General features: G+C 43.0%; 1 protein-coding gene across 1 annotated transcript; it reads right to left on the bottom strand.

Annotated features, from left to right (window-relative positions):
- Positions 1 to 327: 327 nt before the first annotated feature.
- On the bottom strand, positions 328 to 4,637 carry Dlx5 (distal-less homeobox 5). Its single transcript, XM_042684745.1, has 3 exons — positions 4,086 to 4,637; positions 2,026 to 2,210; positions 328 to 1,027 (listed from the first exon to the last, which is right to left on the bottom strand). Exons 1-3 carry the CDS (start codon positions 4,438 to 4,440, stop codon positions 698 to 700), a joined length of 870 nt encoding a protein of 289 aa, XP_042540679.1. The 5' UTR covers positions 4,441 to 4,637; the 3' UTR covers positions 328 to 697.
- Between the last annotated feature and the right edge of the window lie 16,544 nt (positions 4,638 to 21,181).

Below are 21,181 nucleotides of genomic sequence, written 5' to 3'. Positions count from 1 at the left end.
TGTAGTTATTGAGGGATTTCTGTTGTCTTCTTACTCACATACAGAGTGGAAATGATGTATTAATATTCTACTACTATGTTCCACCTGAAACAGTTGGATTTGAACTTAGCATTATCTAAATGGTTTTCATGGTTAAACCCAAAAATACCTAAATACATATAAAAGTACTATAAACAGCCACACATGTTATAAAAATATATACAGTATCCAACATACATATATTTGTATACACAACCACTCCAGTATGCCTTTTTGCCTAGTATCCCAGCAGAGCATGTCTTTTTTTTTTAATTGCCTGCATAAAATTTCACTAGCCAGTTATTCTGCTTTCATGGTCGAAATAATTTTATTTATCCAGAATATACAGTTTAATTCCTCTATCTACACTTATTTACACGGTTAAAATAACATTGAAAAAAGTCTTTTGAAAAGTTGAGGTCATAGATTTCAAGGCACCATTGATAGTGTCCACAGTTGCGCAAAAAAGTTGGTTGGTAAAAAAAAAAAAAACGGACGGGGGGGGGGGGGGAAGTCCTTTTAAATGCAATAACTTACATGCAAAAAAGAGAGCTTTACACATGAATCGTTTTTGTTTCCATTTTCCAAACTTCCCCAAATGAATTCTTTTCTTTATGATTTTTTAAATGGCCAAACACAGTAGTCCCCCAAAAAAAGAGAGCGAAAGAGAGCAGCTCATCTAATAGAGAGTCCCAGAGGCCAGCGCCAGCGGGTGCTGTAAAGAGCCAGGCGGCGGCAGGTGGGAATTGATTGAACTGGTCGCGCTTGGGTACCAGGAAGCTGAGTTCTCCAAGTAGCTGGACGCTGGGGACTGGTTGGAGGTCGGAGGGTGGGCATGAGGGTGGTGGCTGAGGGAACGGGAAGAGCCCTGGGGTTCCCACACCGCCGGAGACTGCGGCGAATTACATGCCATGGGGTCGCTGGAGCTGGGACTGTGCTCCGGGGGCATCTCCCCGTTTTTCATGATCTTCTTGATCTTGGATCTTTTGTTCTGAAACCAGATTTTCACCTGAGTGGGGAGGGGAGGGGGGAACAAAGGTACACGTTACCGGGACACTCGGAGGTCGCCCGCGCCTTCCCCGGGGCAGCGATTGAACGGAGGCATCTTCCAAGCCCTGGCCACCAATAGCGAGGGGGAAAAGCGAGGAGCGCCAGCCCTAGAAGGCGTCCTGGTGGTGGGCTCGGTCAGCACCCGCCAGAGGCAAAGGTGCGACCCCTAGGCGTTGTCTTTTGTTCCGGCTGTGGGTGGGAATGGGGGAAGGGCGAGCTCAGTCTGGGTGCGTAAAAAGTCCGCGCTCGTGGGGCTGAGCGGGGCTCAAGGAACCGAGAGCTGGTGGCGATCTATCTCCCCGACCCTGGCCTGAGCCCTCCGGAGCGGGGACGTGCGCCCCGGCCAGGCACGCACGGGTGTCCGGAGGAAGGTGCGATTTCCCAACCTCCTCCTGCAGTCCCTTCAATCGGCTCAGCTCGGCGGGGCCCGAATGCGCCTGCAGCTCAGGGCGGTGACTTCAACATTCTTTGTGCCTCCCTGGGCCCCAGCCGGTGGTTGTGGTGGGGGCGGAAGGAAGATTTCCCCGTCCAACAGCGCCCCCCACCTCGCGACCCTCCAGCTGCCGCCGCCTAAAGCTGCCGCATCTGGGCGAGACCCTTCAAGTGTCTCGGGCCCGAGGCGTCGTTCTGGGCCTCAGCGTGGCCTGACGCCATGCGTTCCTACTTATGGCTTCGCGTGCTGGTGGTGGGGTGTGTGTAAGGAAACCAGGGTCTCCACACCATCCTGGAAATGCCCACCCTCTCCCGGCTTCCCCACCCCACCAAGAGCCCCGGTTTAGGGGCAGGTCTTGGGACGGACGGACGGACGACGAATTCAGGGCTCACTGTCCCCACGTCGGAAACTGCAAACCTGACTAGCGGAGGGAAAGGCGCAGGGATTGGCGTCTTTCTCTTGGGACGGAACCGCGAGGGCCCTGCCAGGCTCGCAGGCAAGGTGGGGCTGGAACCCGGCTTTACCTGTGTTTGCGTCAGTCCCAGCGAGGCAGCCAGCTCGGCGCGTTCCGGCAGGGCGAGGTACTGAGTCTTCTGAAACCTTCTCTGTAACGCGGCCAGCTGAAAGCTGGAATAAATAGTCCTGGGTTTACGAACTTTCTTTGGTTTGCCATTCACCATCCTCACCTCGGGCTCGGCTACTTCTTTTTCTGAATAATCAAAACACACTAGGTTAGAGATTGTAAGGGGACAGCGCTCCCTTTCCTGAAAGGCCTTCAAATACAATCTTGGAGATGTGTCTTAGACTTCTAGTCTTGACTCTCGTTTCCCCATACCACTACCTTTGATTTTCCTCCCAAACCCGAGAAATTTGCCCCTTCCTCAAATCGTGAGAGACCCAAGCAGTCTAATTAATTCCTACTGTGTTCATTCAGGTAGGATTGTCCGGAATTCAGTCCTTCGGGGACTCCTAGTTTTTGTGGCAGCCATCCTGTGCTCCAGTCACTCCCAGAGTTTCAAGCGAGGAGCACCCCCCCCCCCCCCCCGGACCGCGATCCCGCTTCTGTCGTTGTCCGAACCGGTGCCCGCAGAGGCCAGTTTCCTGGGCAGGGAAGATGCTAACCGAGGTCTCTAAAGTTCAAAGACCCATAAGCAAACTGTTCCCTCACTTCAGCAGCAAGCGGTCGGGGCCGCTGCAGACAGAGAGCCGATTATGCAGCCCCACAATCTCTCTGCAGATCTGCGAGAGCACAGATGTGTCTGGTTTCTTTTACAAATAGACTTAATATGTTCTTGGCCAAAAAAAAATCTAGTTATGCACAAAATATAGACAGTGAAAGGGACGGACTCTTTTAAAGTTCAACAAGAGTCACACGTTCAAAAGGAATCAGTGTGTGTGTGTGTGTGTGGGGGGGGGGGGGTGTTTTCGTAGCAAAGGGGAGGCAAGTCTGGATGAATTTCTCACTGTCATAAATGAAGACTGCGGCAGGGTAGGGGGCGACTTTGTGAACCAGTTGTTTTATAAACATGCCCTGTGGCCACAAGTCCCTTTCTCCCAAAGTACTACATGTCTGGAAGGGGGTGGAGAGCTGTATGTATATGGGGTGTGTGTGTGTGTGTGTGTGTGTGTGTGGTGTGTGTGTGTGTGTGTGTGTGTGTGTGTGTGTGTGTGTGTGTCCAGCTCCTGGGAGAGGAAGGGTGGAGGATGAAGGCTGCGGTCTCCACTCCGCCAGAGTAGGGGACGCTAATATTAGCAGACTTATTAATGTGCTGGTGGGGAGAGATCAAACTCTACCAGTAAAATCTCTCCACCGAGACCTCATGCCTCGCTTTAACCGCCCAAGCTCACTAACCCTTTAAACTCTGCAAATAAGTTTCCAAGTGGACAAAAAGAAGGAGGTGGGAGATCAATGTTAGGCATCTATGAAGATAGAGGGAGGGGGAAAATTCCCCCAGCGTCGTGACCTTTCAGCAACCCTCCTCCACCTTTACATGGCCTTTTGTCTTTGGGAATGCCTCGGGTAACTCGCGGAGGCTGGGGGCTAGCTCCTCTAGTGTAGACTACGGCTCCCCAACCCCCCAACCCCAAACCGCGCGATTCCAGGCACCGGCACCACGCCGGCCGGTGGCAGTCCCCACGTTAATCCCGAAGGAGTCTTTGAGTCAGCCTACTACTCTTACTCGCTCCAACTCAGCAAGCTCACTCAAAATTCCAACTAATCTCCCTTTTATTACGCAAACACCATTGGGGCTGCTCAATTCTTCTCTTCATTCCCACCCTCTTTCCAGCCTAGCGGGATTTCTGGTCAGGCAAGCTTAGAATCCAGCGGCTGGGAGACCCCAGGGGTGCGGGAGGGGAGACTCTAGTCTCAACCTCTGCAGGGTTCTTCCACTAAGACTCCCTAAATCACCGCCCGGAGGGGCTTTCTGGTTTGCAGTCCAGCTACCCCCCCCCCCCCCATCGCTTTTTGCAGCGGGTTCCTCTGTTGCAGTTGGCCACAAGTCTCCCCCATCTACTACCCCCGATCTCTCACCCCTGGAGTCCTGGTCCTCCACTGTGTCTGCCTCCCGCCCTTGCTCCGTACCTGGCTGGCTGGTGGTGCTTGGGACGCGGTTGTAGGCGCCGCCGTACTGGTGGTAGGGGCTGGCGTAGCTGTAGTCGGCGTAAGCCTTGGCGGGGTAGCTCCCGGCCGAGCCGTTCACGCCGTGGTACTGGTACTGGTAGGGGTTGAGCGCTTTTCCATAGGAAGCGGAGGTAGGAGAGCAGTAGCCGTGTGGGGGTCCCCCCGTGGGGCTGTAGTAGTCGGAATCTGTGGCTGACGACTCGGGCAAAGTTGGCGATTCCTGAGACGGGTGGTGCATGGCTGCAGACGTCTGGAACGGAGCTTGGAAGTCGCCGGATCGGATGCTGGGGACCCTTCTGTCAAACACTCCTGTCATCGCTCACAGGACGCGGCCGCTGTCCTTGCTGCTGTGGCGGCGATTGCTGCCCGAGTCGGCTTGTGGGCTGCGCTGGTCTAAGCAGACATGGCTGTGGGAGCGAGGGAGGAGGAGGAAGAGGAGGAGGAGGAGAGAAGGAGGAGGAGGCGGCGGCGGCGGCGGCGAGGAGGAGGCTGGGAGTCCTGGACGCTGTGTCTCCGGCAGGCTGACTGCTGGCTGGGACGCAGCACTGCCTTGGTTAAATCCTTAATTGCGCGCTTACGCACAGCGGGGTGGATCGGGTTCCATTGGCCAGAGCCTCGGTAGCAGCAGAAACACCCTAACTCGTCCAACTAGTTTTAGCACAACAAAGCATTGCTTAAAAAAGGGGGGGGGGAAGGAGGGGTGAGGTGTGTGTGTGGGGGGGGGGGGTTGCTTGTTGGGGGAGGGGGTTTTTAGTCAATCTGTTTTTAGTGAATACCCAAAACAACACAGAAGCCTCAATACCCAGTTCTGTGATGTCTGGAGACAACATGTTCCAAGGAATAGCTTCAAGAGTGTATGTTTGGAGGATGAGGCTGGCAAGCGACTTTTCTTGCTCCCTACTTATCCCTGCTTCCACAGGATCCACGAAGGGCAAGGGTTGACTTGAGGGGAGAATGGAGAAGGGATGTAAGATAATAGCGCGCAGGGATAGAGAACAATGTATGTATGTAATGTATGTATGTATATGTATACACGTATATATACACACATATACACGTACATATACACATATATTCACACATCTGTCTCTCTCTCTATCTCCTTTTGGGGAGCAAGTTTGTTTCAGTCTTTTGGGTGTTGAAACTTGCAATTTGGAAACAAAATTTGTAGCAAAGCACTTCTTTTGCACGAGACAAGTATAAGACAGGGCTTCCTGGAGATGCTCAAGAATGCAGGTGCCCATTCAGCTGTTAACAGCAGGGTCCCTGAAACTCTAGTCTCTACAATGACTTTTTCAAATCACTGAGTTCTTCTCAAATATTACCTAATGATGCCTAAATCCTCATTGCTGGGCTTTCAAGAAGAGACTTGCAGCCTCACTTCTGCTCCATAGTCTCATCTATTTGGAAGACATCTAGAATAGAGAGTGTGTTACTCAGTTCAAAAGCCAAAGGCTCTTGAAAAAGTGGATGAATCCACTGATGACTTCTCATGCCTCCAGACCAAAAGGGAACTTTTAGATGATGGTAAAAGTAGAGAGGAAACAAAGCTCTTGGGAGAAGGAGCTCACAGGTGTACTCCCTGCCAGCTCCGGGGACCTGGTACTACCCCCCCTACCCCCCCTTTTCTACAGGTCCAGGTTCCTACACCCTTTCTGTTTTTATTTCCTGCTAAGCAAACTTTCTTTTCTTTTGAAAGTTATATTCAAAAGGAAAATGAGGCATGCTATTTTAGGCTTGGTTGCACGAGGTCCAAAGCTTATTTCTGCTACTTTCCATGCTACTTTTTACTCTTGTCCTGATTCAGAGCAGGCTTAGAAATCTAACACAAATCTCACTCGATCCCTATTTTCACTCCCTCAAATAAGTGCCTCTAGAGGCTACATTCGGATTTGGTGCCCAGTATTTTCCTTTTGGGGAGGTCCAAGGCCAGTAAGCCAGTAGCTCCATCCCTTCCGTCTTTTCTCCCAACCGAAGAAGTAGGCATCTGCTTTAGTTTTGTCTAGTGTTAGTTTTGCTTTATTTTGGCTATGGAGCTTCCCAGGCCCCAAGCAGATCATCAGAAAGCATCTGGAGCTGAGAGCAAACCGCCAGACCGGCTCGAGAACTCCAAGCAGCTCGTGATCAACTCCCGGCCTCTGCTCTGTTGTCTGGGCGCCTTAAAAGCTCAGTTCTTGTCACAATTTCGTGGGGAGGCGGTGTTCCAGTGTTCCGGTTGTCCGTGCTGGTGAACACGAGGATGCTGAAGTTCCACTCTGGTCCCCCTGGCCTGCCATGCTCAGATTTCTCCACCATGTTACACGTCAGGTTATCAGGCACTGCAGCCTCCTGCCCGACGCAAGGTTGTGGATTTCACGCTGGTGGTCAAGCTCTAGTTTTGGGCAATCTTCAACACTACAGTTCCATTAGGCGCTGGTTCTAGGCTTGCTCAGGAGAAGCTCTAGGCGCCCAATGGGTCATCTCACACACGTCTGCCAATGAGAGGAATCCCTGGCTCAAATCAAAGCCAGAGACAGGTCAAATCGCTATCCCACAAAGGCAAGAGGTGTGGGGAACTGGGCCGCCCCAGCCTAACCCTTGATCCTCCCCAAGAAACCTGAAAGAAACGGTTTAATATGAGATCTAATGTAACAGCGTGGAAGGAAATAAGGTCACTATGGTTATACTAGTCAGAATGTTCCTAGCTTCCTCTCTCACACCTTGCTGAGAAGGCAGCTTTCAGCCAGAATGGGCTTTATAATCTGAAGAAGTTGGGCAAAATGTAGAAGTTTGAGCTGCAGCTGAACATATTCTTGTTAAGTGTTAGATCTTCCTAAATTTCGCTTCTTACCTCTCCCCTCCCGTGTGTGTGTGTGTGTGTGTGTGTGTGTGTGTGTGTGTGTGTGTGTGTGTGAGAGAGAGAGAGAGAGGGGGGGGGGAGGGAGAGAGAAGAAAAAGTCTCATGTTGCTAAAAGACAAGCTGGTGGGAAGAAGAATTTAAAGTCTTCATTGGCCCTCATTTAGATTTGAATTATTTTGTCCTGTATGCATCTAGGTGAGACCCAATCTGAGTGCATCTCTCAAGGTTTAGATCCTCAATTTTCTTGACTTTTTTGACTGACTGATCTCACAGCCTTACTCCCCCCCCCCCCCCCCCCCCAATGCAGTCTGGAGAAGTTGCTATCTATACAAGCAGCTGGGGACTTTTCATAATATATGTAACCTCATTTCATTTTACAATATATTTATTGTTGTTCTGTGTACTGCCAGCCCTGCTGTGGGCCTGGTTGTGGCTTGGGACCCACACTCACTGGGTATCCTGGCTGTAGGCCCACAACTTTTGCTAGTCTGTTGGGGATGGTTGTGACACTAAGGCTTTGTGCTAAGTCTGGAGGGCTGTACACTGTTGCCTCTCAAATCCCACCAACAGATCCAACCATGGAGAAACAACTGTAAGGCATCAAACTCCTCCAGCAGTGAGACATGTAGGAGGAATGTGAGTAATTTCATCTTTTAGCCGAAAATTTTCGTGTGTGTGTGTGTGTGTGTGTGTGTGTGTGTGTGTGTGTGTGTGTGTGTGGTAGAGACCCAAAGAGAACGGCAAGTCTTTACCATGAGCGCCACCCAGTGTCCTACAGTGTACAACTGCAAGAGTTCTGAAATTCAGCCTGTTATGAAAGTCTCCCTCCAGTTCTCCTGGCCTTCCAGGCTCAATTCCCCTCAATTCCACTACCAGGTGTCATTCTTTCTCTAAACTTCCAACAGATTTTTCTCTCTATCCCTATAATCTTTGTTTTTTCTTTACTTCTTACAAATTTGTATCTTCTTTCTCCTATGGAATTACCTTTCTATTTTTATTTTATTATTGTTTGCTTCTGTTCCCTCTTTTAAAATTCCAACTTGTATGTGTGTGGGGGGGAGGTGACTGGAAAATATTGAAGGGGGACTCTTCTTAGAAAGTTGTGAAGAAACAGATTCTTCCACATCCAAATGAAGTACTGGACAGGTTTCTAGTCATTTTCTAAAGTCCTACGAATTGAAAAAATAGTGCCATTCTGAATTTACATTGTGAATGCAATGGATGGAGGTGGGAGAGATAATTTTATTATTGATATTCCCTTTCTGGTCCATTTGGGAACCTATTTCTTTATAGCCTAGTGCCAATATTAGAACAAGCCCTTCCTTTGGGCTTGAGATAGTTCAATATGCCTGAAAAAGTTTATAAAACTTAATTTTTAAGTATAGAAACTTCCACTCATTTAATTATATTCACTTTTACACCACTCAGGTATACATAATTCAAGTAAATATCGATGATGCTGATATTATATATTCACACTTTATATGAATAACGCTTTATAGGTGCATAATATCTTTTTTTCTTTGTCAGTTGTAGGGCTTGCATTAAGAGCCTGAATGCTGTCCCTGAACCTCTTTGTGCAAAAGGCTGGTGTTCTACCACTTGAGCCACATCTGGGTTTTGAGTAGTTAATTAGAGATAAGAGTCTTATGGGGAGAGGCTGGCTTTGAACTGCAATCCTCAGATCTCAGCCTCCTGAGTAGCTAGGATTACAGGTGTTAGCCACTGGTGCCCAGCCTATACTATCTTTTAATTTTTGTGCTGGTACTGGGGCTTGACCTCAAGGACTGAGGGCTGTCTAGTTTTTTCACTCAAGGCTAGTGCTCTACTGCTTGAGCGAGAGTTCTATTTTGACCTTTTGGTGATTAATTGGAAATAAGAGTTTCACAGACTTTCCTGCCCCAGTTGATTTTGAACCTTGTTTCTCAGATCTTAGCCTACTGAGTAGCTAGGACTACAAATGTGAACCACTAGCACCTGGCTAGATTGAGACTTTTTATCTGTCTTTAGAAGCCTTGTTCTTGTACTGATGTATATTTTACATTAAAGATTTTTTGTTCACACCCATTACTAACAAAAACAGGATCCATTATGATAATGCTATGGACAAGTACCATGTATCTATGAGTTCCCTTTGTCATCTGATGAAGAATGCTGTCAGAGCAGTTCACTGGTATTGTCTCTTTTGACCCATCTAGGGCACTTTCATTCTAAAACTCTCCAATACAAACAAAGCCAGTTAAGTCATACATTACACAATGATAGGTCTGAGTAATGATTTTATTTTCAAGACACTGCATTTATCTGTGAGCAGGGGCATTAAGACCATTTAATAAGTGGTACTCCTGAAATAGTCAGTATGATGGTTGTACCGAAAGTTCTCATTTTCATGAATGGTGGTAGTAGGAAAAGTTAAGAGTAATGGTTGCAATTTATAAGATTATTTCTTTGTTGCTTTGTATGTCCTTCCCCAACAGTGTAACCCCTGCTTTCACTGTATTTGATGTCGGTATAATTTGTGGGGGGAAGGGGAAAAACAAGTCATTTAAATAGGGATACAGGTGGACCCATTGCAACAATGAGATGTACAAGTCGTTATGTCGAAAATGAACTTTACAACTTTGGTGCGGGGAGGGGTGGGTGGGGGGGCGGCAGGGAGGATTGGGTAGGGGGGGCAGGGGGAGGATGGGAAGGGGAAACAAAGGAGGAGGCTACAATGCTTGATAAGAAATGGACTCATTATCTTGCCCATGTAATTGTAACTCCTCTGTACAGTATTTTCACAATAAAAAGAGTAATGGTTGCAAAAGTATAAAGGTTTTCAAAAATATGATAAGTGTTTAGTCATTGGTTTTGGCAATACAGGTAATTGACCTTTTTCTCTTTGTATCCTAGGAAAAGTCAGTTTGGAATTGACATTTAGAGGTGGTTCACCTAGTTTCAAAGTTCTTCCCATAATTTTATGATGCTGAGGGAGCCCATATATTCAAAATAAACACATCCAGGGAGGGAGAGGAGAAAAAAATAGAATGAAAAACAATGGCAATAAAGAACATCATCAATAACTTAATCTCAAAGGATTCACTAGTAGGCAATTATATACACATCCTGAGTAAATAAAGAAGTCCTTGGAGGGAAAAACTATTTCCACTTAATTCCAACTTAATATGTTTTCATAAGTTTATTCCAAATGATAATACAGATTATAAGCTTCTCCATATCTTGTTTTTATAATTATGATATTAAAATATGTTTATTCATTTAACAAACATAGCTATCTAGGAAAAGACCTTAAGTATCTACTCAAATCTATTCTCTGTGAGATGAATTTAATATACCACAGCTGAAAACACTTCAAGTTCTTATCAGTAGGAAGCAAATAGGATTATATATTGTATGTTTTGGTAATGTAAAATTGAGGAATATTTTTCATCTTATACTCAGATTGCATGTTTGTTTTTTGCTTTTTTTTGTCAGTCGTAGGGGTTGAAATTACATCTGTTCTAAAGGGGAGTTGGTTTGATACTATTTATAAAGTTTGTACTCTTCTTAACTGTATGCAACTATTCCAATAAAAAATATCCCTTATCAAATGAAAAGAAAAGTCATCACCAGATGGAAATCCAAAGTAATGATCTATCTCTGGCAAGAAGAAAAAACCAAATGAAGCTTACGTAATCTTACATTTCATTCTCATTCTAAGATCTATTTAGAATTTTAAAGTTCATTGGCTCATTGATCCAAGACCTATGCATTTTATGATATGAAAACACTTTATGCAAAGTTGCAGAATACAACTTCTAAAGTCTATCATTCTGCTGTAAGCCAAGTAAAACTTGTCCCACAGTACGCACACACATGGGACACACACATGCAAATGAAGAGAATCTAATTTTGTGAACCTTTTTGCATTCTGTCTCAATGATATCATTTTGATAGATTAAAACAAGCAACAAGAAAACATAAAAACTTTTTCTACAGCTGTGTTTACTACCTTGTGTCTTTATGAAGAAAAAAGACTCTTAAACAGGCAACTGCAGTCTGAGATAAGAGGTCCCCCATGCTGTGTTGCACAGCATAATCAGTGGAAGGTACAGTGCCCACCTGGACTTGCATCCCTCTGTGCTCCTGCAGGAGAAAATTAAGGCAACAGAAAGGAAAAGTCAATAGCTTTCCAAGTGAAGCGCAGCTGACACTGCAGCGGAGTCACTTCTTAAAAATTGTGGGCAGAAAAGATACATTGCGTGCAGCCAGAAAGTCAGTAATAGTCAACGTAGTAATATTCAGTTCCTATGTCTGCAAATTCTGTATGTTCAGTTTCAACCGACCTTAGATTGAATATATTTGGGAAACAAAAGTCCATCTTTGCTGAATGCGTAATAAGTTTTTGTAAAAATCCTGTTTCCCCAGACAACGTTAAAACTTTCAATACTGTCTTTACATCGTATTTGATATTGCTAGAGAACTAGAAATGAGTTAAAGTTTATAGAAGAGGTGGATAGGTTTTATGCAAATATCATGCTATTTTACATAAGAGTCTTGGTGTGTATGGAAGTTAGTATGGAGAGGGCGGGAATGATTGAATACCTATGGGCAGCTGAGAAAAATTTTATCTTTTCAATATGAAATCTTCAATCTTATTTTATTTACCTGTCTCAGTGGAACAGATTCTCAGATTTTACACATAGCAAGGCATTTTAAATGTTCACATTTATACAATATATTGTTGTATCACGGTTCATAATTTTGGTAGATAATTGTATGTACCCAGTCCTTTGTATGCATTTTCAAAGTGCCCATGCACTTTGGTGTATGTGTCTCAGTTGTTTACCTTAGAAGACTTTGGGGTTGCTACAACTTTCTTCTGAATTACATTGCAGGCAACCAATGATATATCTACAAGTATTTAATTTAAAATGGTATTTAAGATGGCCAGGCAATCGTGCCTCATGCTGGTAATTCTAGCTACTCAGAAGGCTGAAATCTGAGGATCACGGTTCAAAGACAGACCAGGCAGGATAATCCATGAGACTCTCACCTCCAATTAACTGTCTAAAACAACCACCACAACAAAATCCCAAAACACAGAAGTGGAGCTGTAGCTCAAGAGGTAGCACAAAAGGTCAGGGAAAGTACCAAGCCCTTAAAAAAAAGTTATTTAAGAATGTTTGGAAATTGTCTAATAAGTTCCAAAAATTCTTGGACTATAGAGAGGAAAGATATTTCTTATGAAACTCTGAGCATCTACTAGCTACCGAATATATACTGACATTGTATTAAATACTTTCATGGGAAAAAAGGTGAAATCAACAAACCAAATAAACAACAGATATAGGCAATAAAAGATGTACTGATCTGTAGAAAAACTCAGAATATACCACTGTCTTCCACACACTTTCCCATCACTTTCTTTGTTATATGAGTTTCTTATTGCCAGGAGTTCTGTTATATGACATTTCAACTTAACTGTTATTTAAGAGTTTCAAACAGGGCTGGGAAGGTGGCTCAGTGGTAGAGCGCTTGCCTTGCATGCCTGAGGCCCTGGTTTCAATTCCCCAGCACCACATAAGCAAAAAGAAAAAAAAAGCCGGAAGTGGCACTGTGGCTCAAGTGGTAGAGCACTAGCCTTGAGCTGAAGAGCTGAGGGACAGTGCCCAGGCTAGAGTTCAGGCCTCACACCGGACCCCCCCAAAAAAGAGTTTCAAACACTTTCAGGGTGATGTTATTAGTAACTGTTCTACATTGCTGGTAGTTAACCTGCACAATAAACTTGGGAATTGTTGGAGAATATTTTTTAATCATTGAGAAAAATAGATGGACCAAAAGGATTGTCATTTCTGTCAATTAGACATTATACTGGAGGGAACTACCTAATGACTAAAATTAACTGGTAATTTTTTCTAACATAAGAACAATGATTAGAGTGCTGTTTGATTAATCATGTCCAAGTGTAATTATTTATCTTTTACTATCCATTGGGTTTACTTGTAGATTTATAGGCACATTCTAATTATTACCAATGAGGGAAACTTTGCAGCCTGTGTTTCTTTAGCTCTGGTTTACTTCACTTATTATAATTCTTTCCAAGTCTTTCCATTTCCCTATGAATGGAGCTATGTCATATTTCTGATGAAAGCATAGAATTCCCTTGTGTATATATACAAATTGTCTTGATCCATTCATCCACTTAGAGGCATCTGGGTTGATTCCATATTATAGCTATGGTAAGCAATGCTGCAAATGAACATGGTTGTGCTGGTCACTTTAGTGTGGTCTGGTTTGTGGACATTTGGATAAATGCTCAGGAGTGGGATTGCTGGATCACTGGGAAGCTCTATGCTTAGACTTTTGAGGAATCTCCATACTGCTTTCCAGAGTGGTTGAACAAGTTTACATTTCACCAACAGTGTAGTAGCATTCCCTTTTGGCCATATCACCAGCAGCACCTGCTATTGTTAGTTTTCTTGATAATAACCATTCTAACTGGGTGAGGTGGAATCTCAATATAGTTTTTGAAAGGTTAGTTTGAGGCAGTGACCACCACGTGTTGCTTGTTTCTGTCTAGCAAAGCAACACGTGGTGGTAATCAAAACACCTGGTTGATTGTGTGCCTATATAAGATCTTCAAATCCTTAGCTCGGGGCTCTCCTCCTAGGCTCCGCTGTGTCGGAGTGTAGGACAAGGCCCGAGCTGCAGCCCGTTTAAATAAAACAGCTGTAGAGTCTGACTCTTGGTGGTCTTCCTTCGGGGGGATCCTGTGACCTTGGCATAACAGTTTTGATTTGCATTTCTTATATGGCCAGAGATGTTGAACATCTCTTTATGTATCTATTTGCCATTCTTGTTTCTTCTTCTAAAAAGTCTTTTTTTAAGTCTTTAGGAGAGAATCACAAGGGCTCAATGGCATATGATCATATAAAATGATGCCGATCAAAATGAACTCCAAGAAATGGAAAGAAGAGAATTTTACTGTTCTGTTTGTGATTCTCTCCCCTGCCCTTTGGCTTATTCCCTTTTGTTGCTGCTTTTGATTTCTGTATTCTTTCTTGTATATAAGTTTATCTGATTTGGAGAGGGGAAAGGGATGCACAGAAATGGTGGGACAAAGGTAAATCAATTCAGCAGTGATATTCACTAGATACTATTTTGGAAATGAATTATATAATTTTTGGGGAGAAGGAAGTCAGGAGCGGAAATACTGGGAGAGAATGAGGGATGGGATGACACTGCTCAAAAAGAAATGTACTCATCACCTGACTTATGTAACTGTAACTCCTTTGTACCATCACTTTTACAATAAAATCTAAAAATTAAGAAAAAGGAATAATGGAAAAAGTTAAGAGATAAATAGGCAGAAAAACACGAAACATAAAAACAAAACCACTGTTTTCTCTCCAAACTAGAATAATCACCAGGAGGTTATTTAAGAAAGATCACTTGTCCACTCAAAGATAGTCTTTTGGGGATAACTTCTTAAAGAAACTGGAATGAGTGGGGTTGTGGGTTTGAATGATGGCTCTCTTCTATATGACTTTCTATTATAGGGTCATTTAAAGCTCTCTAACAGGACCGTAAATGCCACAGTAGGAGAAATTTTCTTTAATTTTTTTGGTTATATTATTGAGTTCTATTCCTCTTCACAGTCTTATGCTGAACATTTGGCATGTGTTTTGAAAAATTTATAGACCTTTAAATGGTTTCTCCCAAAGGGATTTCACATGTAATTCACTTCTACTTTCACAGTAGCTTTGAGAAGTAGCTATGTTAAGCTATTATGGGTGGTCCTCAACTTTAATATATTTGCCTTTCATTTAACTTGAACTTGCTCATATTCCATATTGGCACTCCTACCTCACCCTTTATTGCTGGGTTTGGGCAAGGATGTGGTGGCACTGCTGCCAGCCATGAGAGTAAAGAGCCTGGCCTTTGAGGGCTGGTATAAACAGTGCCAACTGCATGTCTTACAAATACCTGGGCATGACAGTTACCTTCCCCTCTCTGGCCAGTCTATTTCTCCTCCTTATTGGTATTCTTGCAATCCTTACTATCTCCATGGAACTGGAGCTACATGTTCAATTTGCCTAATCTCAGCTTCAGTCTCTGTAGGCCAATGTGCTCCTGAAAAAGAGTGTTGTCTGCTAACCTTTCTATGTCCATGAAAAACAAATAGCTATTTCAGCTTCTAAGTGGTTATGATAAAGATATAACTGTAACAGAAACCACATTTAGGGGCTTTTATATTCATTTAGATCTTTGAGATTAGATTTCCATTTTAAATGCATTCTTTAGTTGTCGTATTACTTTTATTTTTTTTTAACATTTTTTATTGTGAAAATACCATACAGAGGGGTTACAATTATATGGGCAAGATAGCGAGTACATTTCTTATCAAGCATTGTTGTCTCTTCTTTGTTTCCCCTTCCCATCCCTTCTCATACCATATTACTTTTTAGATAGGGTCTTGTATAGCTCAGATTGTCCTGGAACTCTCAAACTTCCTGCCTCAGCTTCCTGAATGCTGGAATCATAGGTCTGTACCATCATGTCTGGCTCAAATGCCTTCAGCTTATAAACGTGTACACCTTGAATACTTATTGGCAGATTAACACATCGAAGCAGCAAATGCACCTTAGTAATTATCATTGTAGCTTGAATTTCCTTAGAGTTTTAAACTTCTTTGTAAGACCTGAGAATATTCTTATATGCTTTACCCTCACAATATTCACAAGAGGTAAGTAAGGCAGAGAAAAATCTAAATTTCCTTACTTGTTTTTAATACTTCATAAAATATTGTATTGTTGCCTTAAAGTAATCAAAATTCCAGAGCATAGACAATAATAGTTCATCAAACTTGCTGCTTTTTACATATAAGAAATAACCACATTCATTAGACATTTATTATGTGCTAAATGGTTTGCATGGTTTTTTTTTTCTTTCTTTAAAAAGCCTGTAAGAAGGTGCTGTCATTATTCCATTTTACATAAACTTATCTGAGACAAACATTGGAAAACTTAATTATGATCATGTGATCAGTAAACTTTTTTTGGGGGGGGTCCGGTCGTGGGGCCTGAACTCTGGGCCTGGGCGCTGTCCCTCAGCTCTTCAGCTCAAGGCTAGTGCTCTACCACTTAAGCCACAACGCCACTTCCAGCTTTTTTTGTCTTTGCTTATGTGGTGCTGAATCGAACCCAGGGCCTCATGCATGCAAGGCAAGCACTCTACCACTGAGCCACCTTCCCAGCCCTGTGATTAGTAAACTTTTTGAAATGAAAGTCTGCAATCCCAGATTCGCATACTCTGTGGAAAAGAAAAGCAAAGAATGAAGGCTTCAGAAAGACTTTAGGTGGCTAGCTCAGGAGTTCTGTTTAGTAGCCTGGCTTCATGGAAATTTGCCTGGTTGGCAGAGCAGGGAGTTTTCTCTGGGGCTTGACCTACTTGGCCTATATCCAGATGGTTATGGATGGTTAGAACCTGAGTTGTGCAGGTTCTGCCCTGCACAAGCATTCCATTAAGAAAGGAGAGTAGGAGCTAGGACTCAAACCTGTACCATTCTTGTTTAGCCATGTGCCCAGGTGTGTGACTGCATCTGCTCTGAGAAAGGTGAATCTGTTTCTAACTAACACAAAGGCACCAAACACCTAGGCCAGTGCAATCCCTGAGTACAACAAAGTCCAATCCTTTGTCGAACTTTTCCTAAGGGCTGCCTCTATATCCCTTATTTCATTTCAATTATTATTTTTTAATAGACTTGGCAGAAATTATGCCTCTATATTTTTTAAACCACTTAACTTAAATCCCTCACATAATAGAAAACTTAAGAGAATTAAAACCTGAGGCTTCCAAATGCTCAAAACTATACTGAAAGGTTTTATTTTCTTTTCAGTTTGGACCTTCCTAAGGCTTTTCAAAATCCAGTATATTTAGAAAGAGGATAAATGCTTGGGCCTAAATTGACCGTGAATGAAAAGGCTATATTTCTCTTTCTTCTGTGAGGTGTGATCCATATAGCAAAGATCTTACTGTCAAGGTTTCTTCAAAGAGGAAAACTTGGAGGACTATTACCTTTCACAAACCTTTTAAAATGTACTTTCTGCCCTTACATGAGAAATGATTATCTGGTGCAATTAACATTGGACCACAGACCGGAAGAACAATGAATGTTTCAAACACAAATTGCTTTTGAGAATCAGAGTCCTATTCTGGGCTTGAAGACATTCATGTAAGAAACTAACAGAGAATCTTAATAAAAAGTCTTTGGATAAAGAAAATTAGATGAGGAATGCCAGTTTGTCTCGTAAGTTGCTTGAGAAGATCTGTCATAACAGACGTTGCCCCAGATTGTGGAACCCTTTCCTTCTAACATCTTTTAATGGTAGGAGAACTTACAGTGCCATAATTTCCTTTCATTTTTGACAGTGTTATACTATCTTTATAGACTTGCACTGACAGCATTTCATCTCGACATCATTAGATCATCTCACCTGACTTTTGCATGGAGTACATCATTACATTATGATGGTGATATACAATTACCAGTGAAATGAATAGGGTATTAACATGATTACTGAAAAAAAGTTAGCAATACAGATATAGCATTCTCCATTTGAAAGCATTTCATAGCTATTAATTAGTCTGCCCAACACTTCTGGAATCCAGCAAAACTTACTATTCTTTTTTCACCAGATTGGATAATGAAAGGATATAAATTATACAACATTATAGGACCCTATAGTTACTAAACTTTTCCTAATTCTTTTGACTCTTCTCAATCCAAGAATGTGGGTTGTAAAGGTTTATAGTAATTAGTCATTGTTCCAAAGGCCAGATATGTAAGAAAATTCCACTTAATTTAGGAGGCTTACTTTTGAATTTTCCATTTATTTGTAATGGATTTTTTTTTTGGGGGGGGGGGGTCCTGTCGTGGGGCCTGAACTCTGGGCCTGGGTGCTGTCCCTCAGCTCTTCAGCTCAAGGCTAACGCTCTACCACTTGAGCCACAGCGCCACTTCCGGCTTTTTTCATTTTTTGCTTATGTGGTGCTGAGGAATTGAACCCAGGGCCTCAGGCATGCAAGGCAAGCGCTCTACCACTGAGCCACCTTCCCAGCCCTTGTATTGGTTTTGAATAAGAATAAGCCAAGATTTTGGGAAGGTACTTGTAAATAAGTAATCTGGAATTACTCAAAGGCTCTGTCTCAGAAGAATGGATTTGAGTCAGGCACTGGTGGCTCATGCCTATAATCCCAGCTACTCAGGAGGCTGAGATCTGAGGATCATGGTTCAAAGCCAGCCTGAGCAAGGAAAGTCTGTGAGACTCTTATGTACAATTAAGCACCAGAAAGCCAGAAGTGGCACTGTGGCTCAAATGGTAGAGTGCCTGCCTTGAGCTGAAGAGCTCAGGGACAGCACCCAGGCCCAGAGTTCAAGCTCCACGACCAACAAAGGAGGAGGAGGGGGAGGGGGAGGAGGGGGAGGGGGAGGAGGGGGAGGAGGAGGAGGGGGGGAGGAGGGGGGGGGAGGAGGAGGAGGAGGAGGAGGAGGAGGAGGGGGAGGAGGGGGGAGGAGGAGGGGGGGAGGAGGAGGGGGGGAGGAGGAGGAGGAGGAGGAGGAGGAGGAGGAGGATGGATTTGGTCTGATAAAAATGATCAATTTCTAATTATTAATTAGAAAATGGTGAAGTCAGAGAATAATAGGGAAACCATTTTATGGCAATAGGAATCTTCAATATGTAGCATCATTATTATCTTCATTTCTTTCTAAAATATTTTACACATTTATAATGTCCTATCAATGACATTAATACTTGGGAAATTTACTGTTGTGTCATAGAGGAGGAGAATGTAATGCTTTTTTTTAATCCTTATTTTCTTTACATTTTTTTCTGTAAGTTATTATCGAAAGGGATTTAAATTCAACAGTGGGCTTGAGCCCAATGCATCTTGATCAATGTTGGTTGGCTTTTTAAATATCTTATAAATTCATTTTCACTTTGAATATTAAAGTGATTGGTTATAGGAACTAACCAAAATTTTTTATACAGAGGAGCCTTAGTTTGCTCATTTTTGTAGCTATTAAGTAAATATTTGACATAAAGTTGATCATAATAGTAGGATGAGATGGCATATAAAATTTTGCCTTAGTGCTTGGGTCTAGTATACACTTGACAGGAAGTCTAAATCCTGTAGCTCAAGAGACCTTGGCTGGCTGGGAACTAAAGCAAAAATGTTGGTGGCTTGAAAATGGACTTTGCAGGAGATATTTCTTCATTGGTGGTCCTTCTTCTTCAGTATGGGGCAATATTTTATAGCCTTGAGGATTATGGCTGTTCTTGGATCTCCACATTTATTCAGAAGTAAAATATAGTGTTGACAATGGATGGAAACTGTAGACGGATCTAAACCTCTTTATCTAGCCATGACTAATATTATTTATCAAATCTTCCCCCTCCAACCTACAAAAGGACGAAACCAAACAAGGAGAACATACATTTTTGCTTTAATTGGATACAGTCGTAACATCTGGAATTTCATGTATATCAGTATAGTTAAAGTATAATTATACAGATTTTGCAATGAACTTGTAATTTTCGTCAAATGAGGCTCTGAGAGCAGGAATACAGAATCTTTTATAACTGAGGTATACCTTTAGTCCTTCTTTAGCCATTGGAATGTGCTCATTTGGCACTCAGCCTGAGTGCCATATTCTCAGCTCAACCCATGTCCAGCAATTGCAATTGCCTTCAACTGGTCCTCCCACTATCAGTGCTCTACTACTATCAGTGCTCTACTACTACTCTACAGTGCCACTACTCCACTGGTGACAATGCCCTGTAAGATCAAGTCTGAACTGTGCATCATGACACAAAGGCCATGATGTGCTGCCTGCCAAATGTCCTGTCTATTTAGTATATGCCCATTTTGTGTGAGCTCTCTGGTCTCATTTATTCAGTCACACAGAATTCCTCCTCTTCAATGGCCCTACTTACCACTTTACACTTGCTCAGCTTTCTTGCTTATGACTGGCACTTTACCACTTGAGGCACACTTCCAGTTTTGCTGGTTCATTGGAGGAGTCTCATGGACTCTGCCAAGGCTGGCTTTGAATCTTAATGTTCCAGATCTCAGTCTCTTCAGTTGCTAGGATTATAAGAATGAACCCCTGGGGCTCAGCTCAGAAAAGAATGTAATATTGGGGAATAGTGGATGATTAGAAATTGTAGGAGGGATGGAAAAAGAGTCCAAGCTGGACCTCCAAGTACAACTCCTGGATTATTGGGAAGCTACTGCCAGAAAAAATAAGTATGGACTCATTGCTGTATCAGTGTCTCAGGGATCAACAGCAGCTTCCATGATTGGTGTTGTTTCTACTTCTCAACCACAGAAATCAGAAAAAAAAAACACTACAATTCCTGAAAGGGAATACTCAAATTTTCATGTTTTGTAGCTTGGCAGTAAGGAGTCAAAAGGGATACAAAATGGCCTTTTCTTTCTTGTATCAAATACAAGTCATACCCCATGTTCTGTGTTACAGAATTCTAGTTGCAAGGAAGTGTTGGTGATCATGAAAGCCACTAGATGAATATACTCTGAGATAGCCTTTCCATGGTTTTCATACCAGTTTCTGTTTAATTTTCCTTCTTCCTTTCTGCCTATCAAAGTTTTATTTCCTCATTTCAAGGCTCAGTTCAAGTCTCACTTGGTTCAGGAGATAGCAATTGATACCAATGACAGACCTTTATATTTCCTGATCATCTTTAATCCACATTTTTGAGTAGTAAACATGTGGTGCCTTCCTCTACTAATGATGGTCAGTCCACTGGCATTGCAAGATTAAAACCCAAGGTTTTCTCAAGGTGGAATTGACCTCAGAATCTTTCTTATTACAATGTTCAAGACAATCTTAATCAACTGATTGGAAATGATGCTTCAGATAAACCTAGTTTACTATTCCCAATGTCCATGCTGCAGGCTTATGATTATATTAGATGCAATTCTGTATCGATTGTTTCCTATAAGAGGCTGGCAATAAGGACATCTGTAGATTTATGGGATAAAGTAAGTAGAGCCTGAATCACAGATTTGAGATTCAGAAAGGGTTTCAAGATATAATCTGATGCACCTCAGTGTCTATAGACAGGAAAGGTATTATTATATCAGGGTTTAAAATTGAAGTACCAAGGGTCAAAGAAATTAAGTAATGTTCTGAGGTTACATAGATAAG

The sequence above is a fragment of the Dipodomys spectabilis genome, unplaced genomic scaffold, assembly GCF_019054845.1.
Source record: "Dipodomys spectabilis isolate Male_0828 unplaced genomic scaffold, ASM1905484v1 ptg000089l, whole genome shotgun sequence".
NCBI lineage: Eukaryota > Metazoa > Chordata > Mammalia > Rodentia > Heteromyidae > Dipodomys > Dipodomys spectabilis.
The sequence above is the reverse complement of the archived record's forward strand: the minus strand, read 5'-3'. Positions and strand labels throughout refer to the sequence as shown.

Coding starts and splice junctions, on each gene's coding strand:
- Dlx5 (XM_042684745.1), bottom strand. CDS start 4,440: ATGACAGGAGTGTTTGACAGAAGGGTCCCCAGCATCCGATCCGGCGAC. Junction 2,211..4,085: donor AAGCACCACCAGCCAGCCAG/GTACGGAGCAAG, acceptor TTGATTATTCAG/AAAAAGAAGTAGCCGAGCCC. Junction 1,028..2,025: donor TGGGACTGACGCAAACACAG/GTAAAGCCGGGT, acceptor CTCCCCACTCAG/GTGAAAATCTGGTTTCAGAA.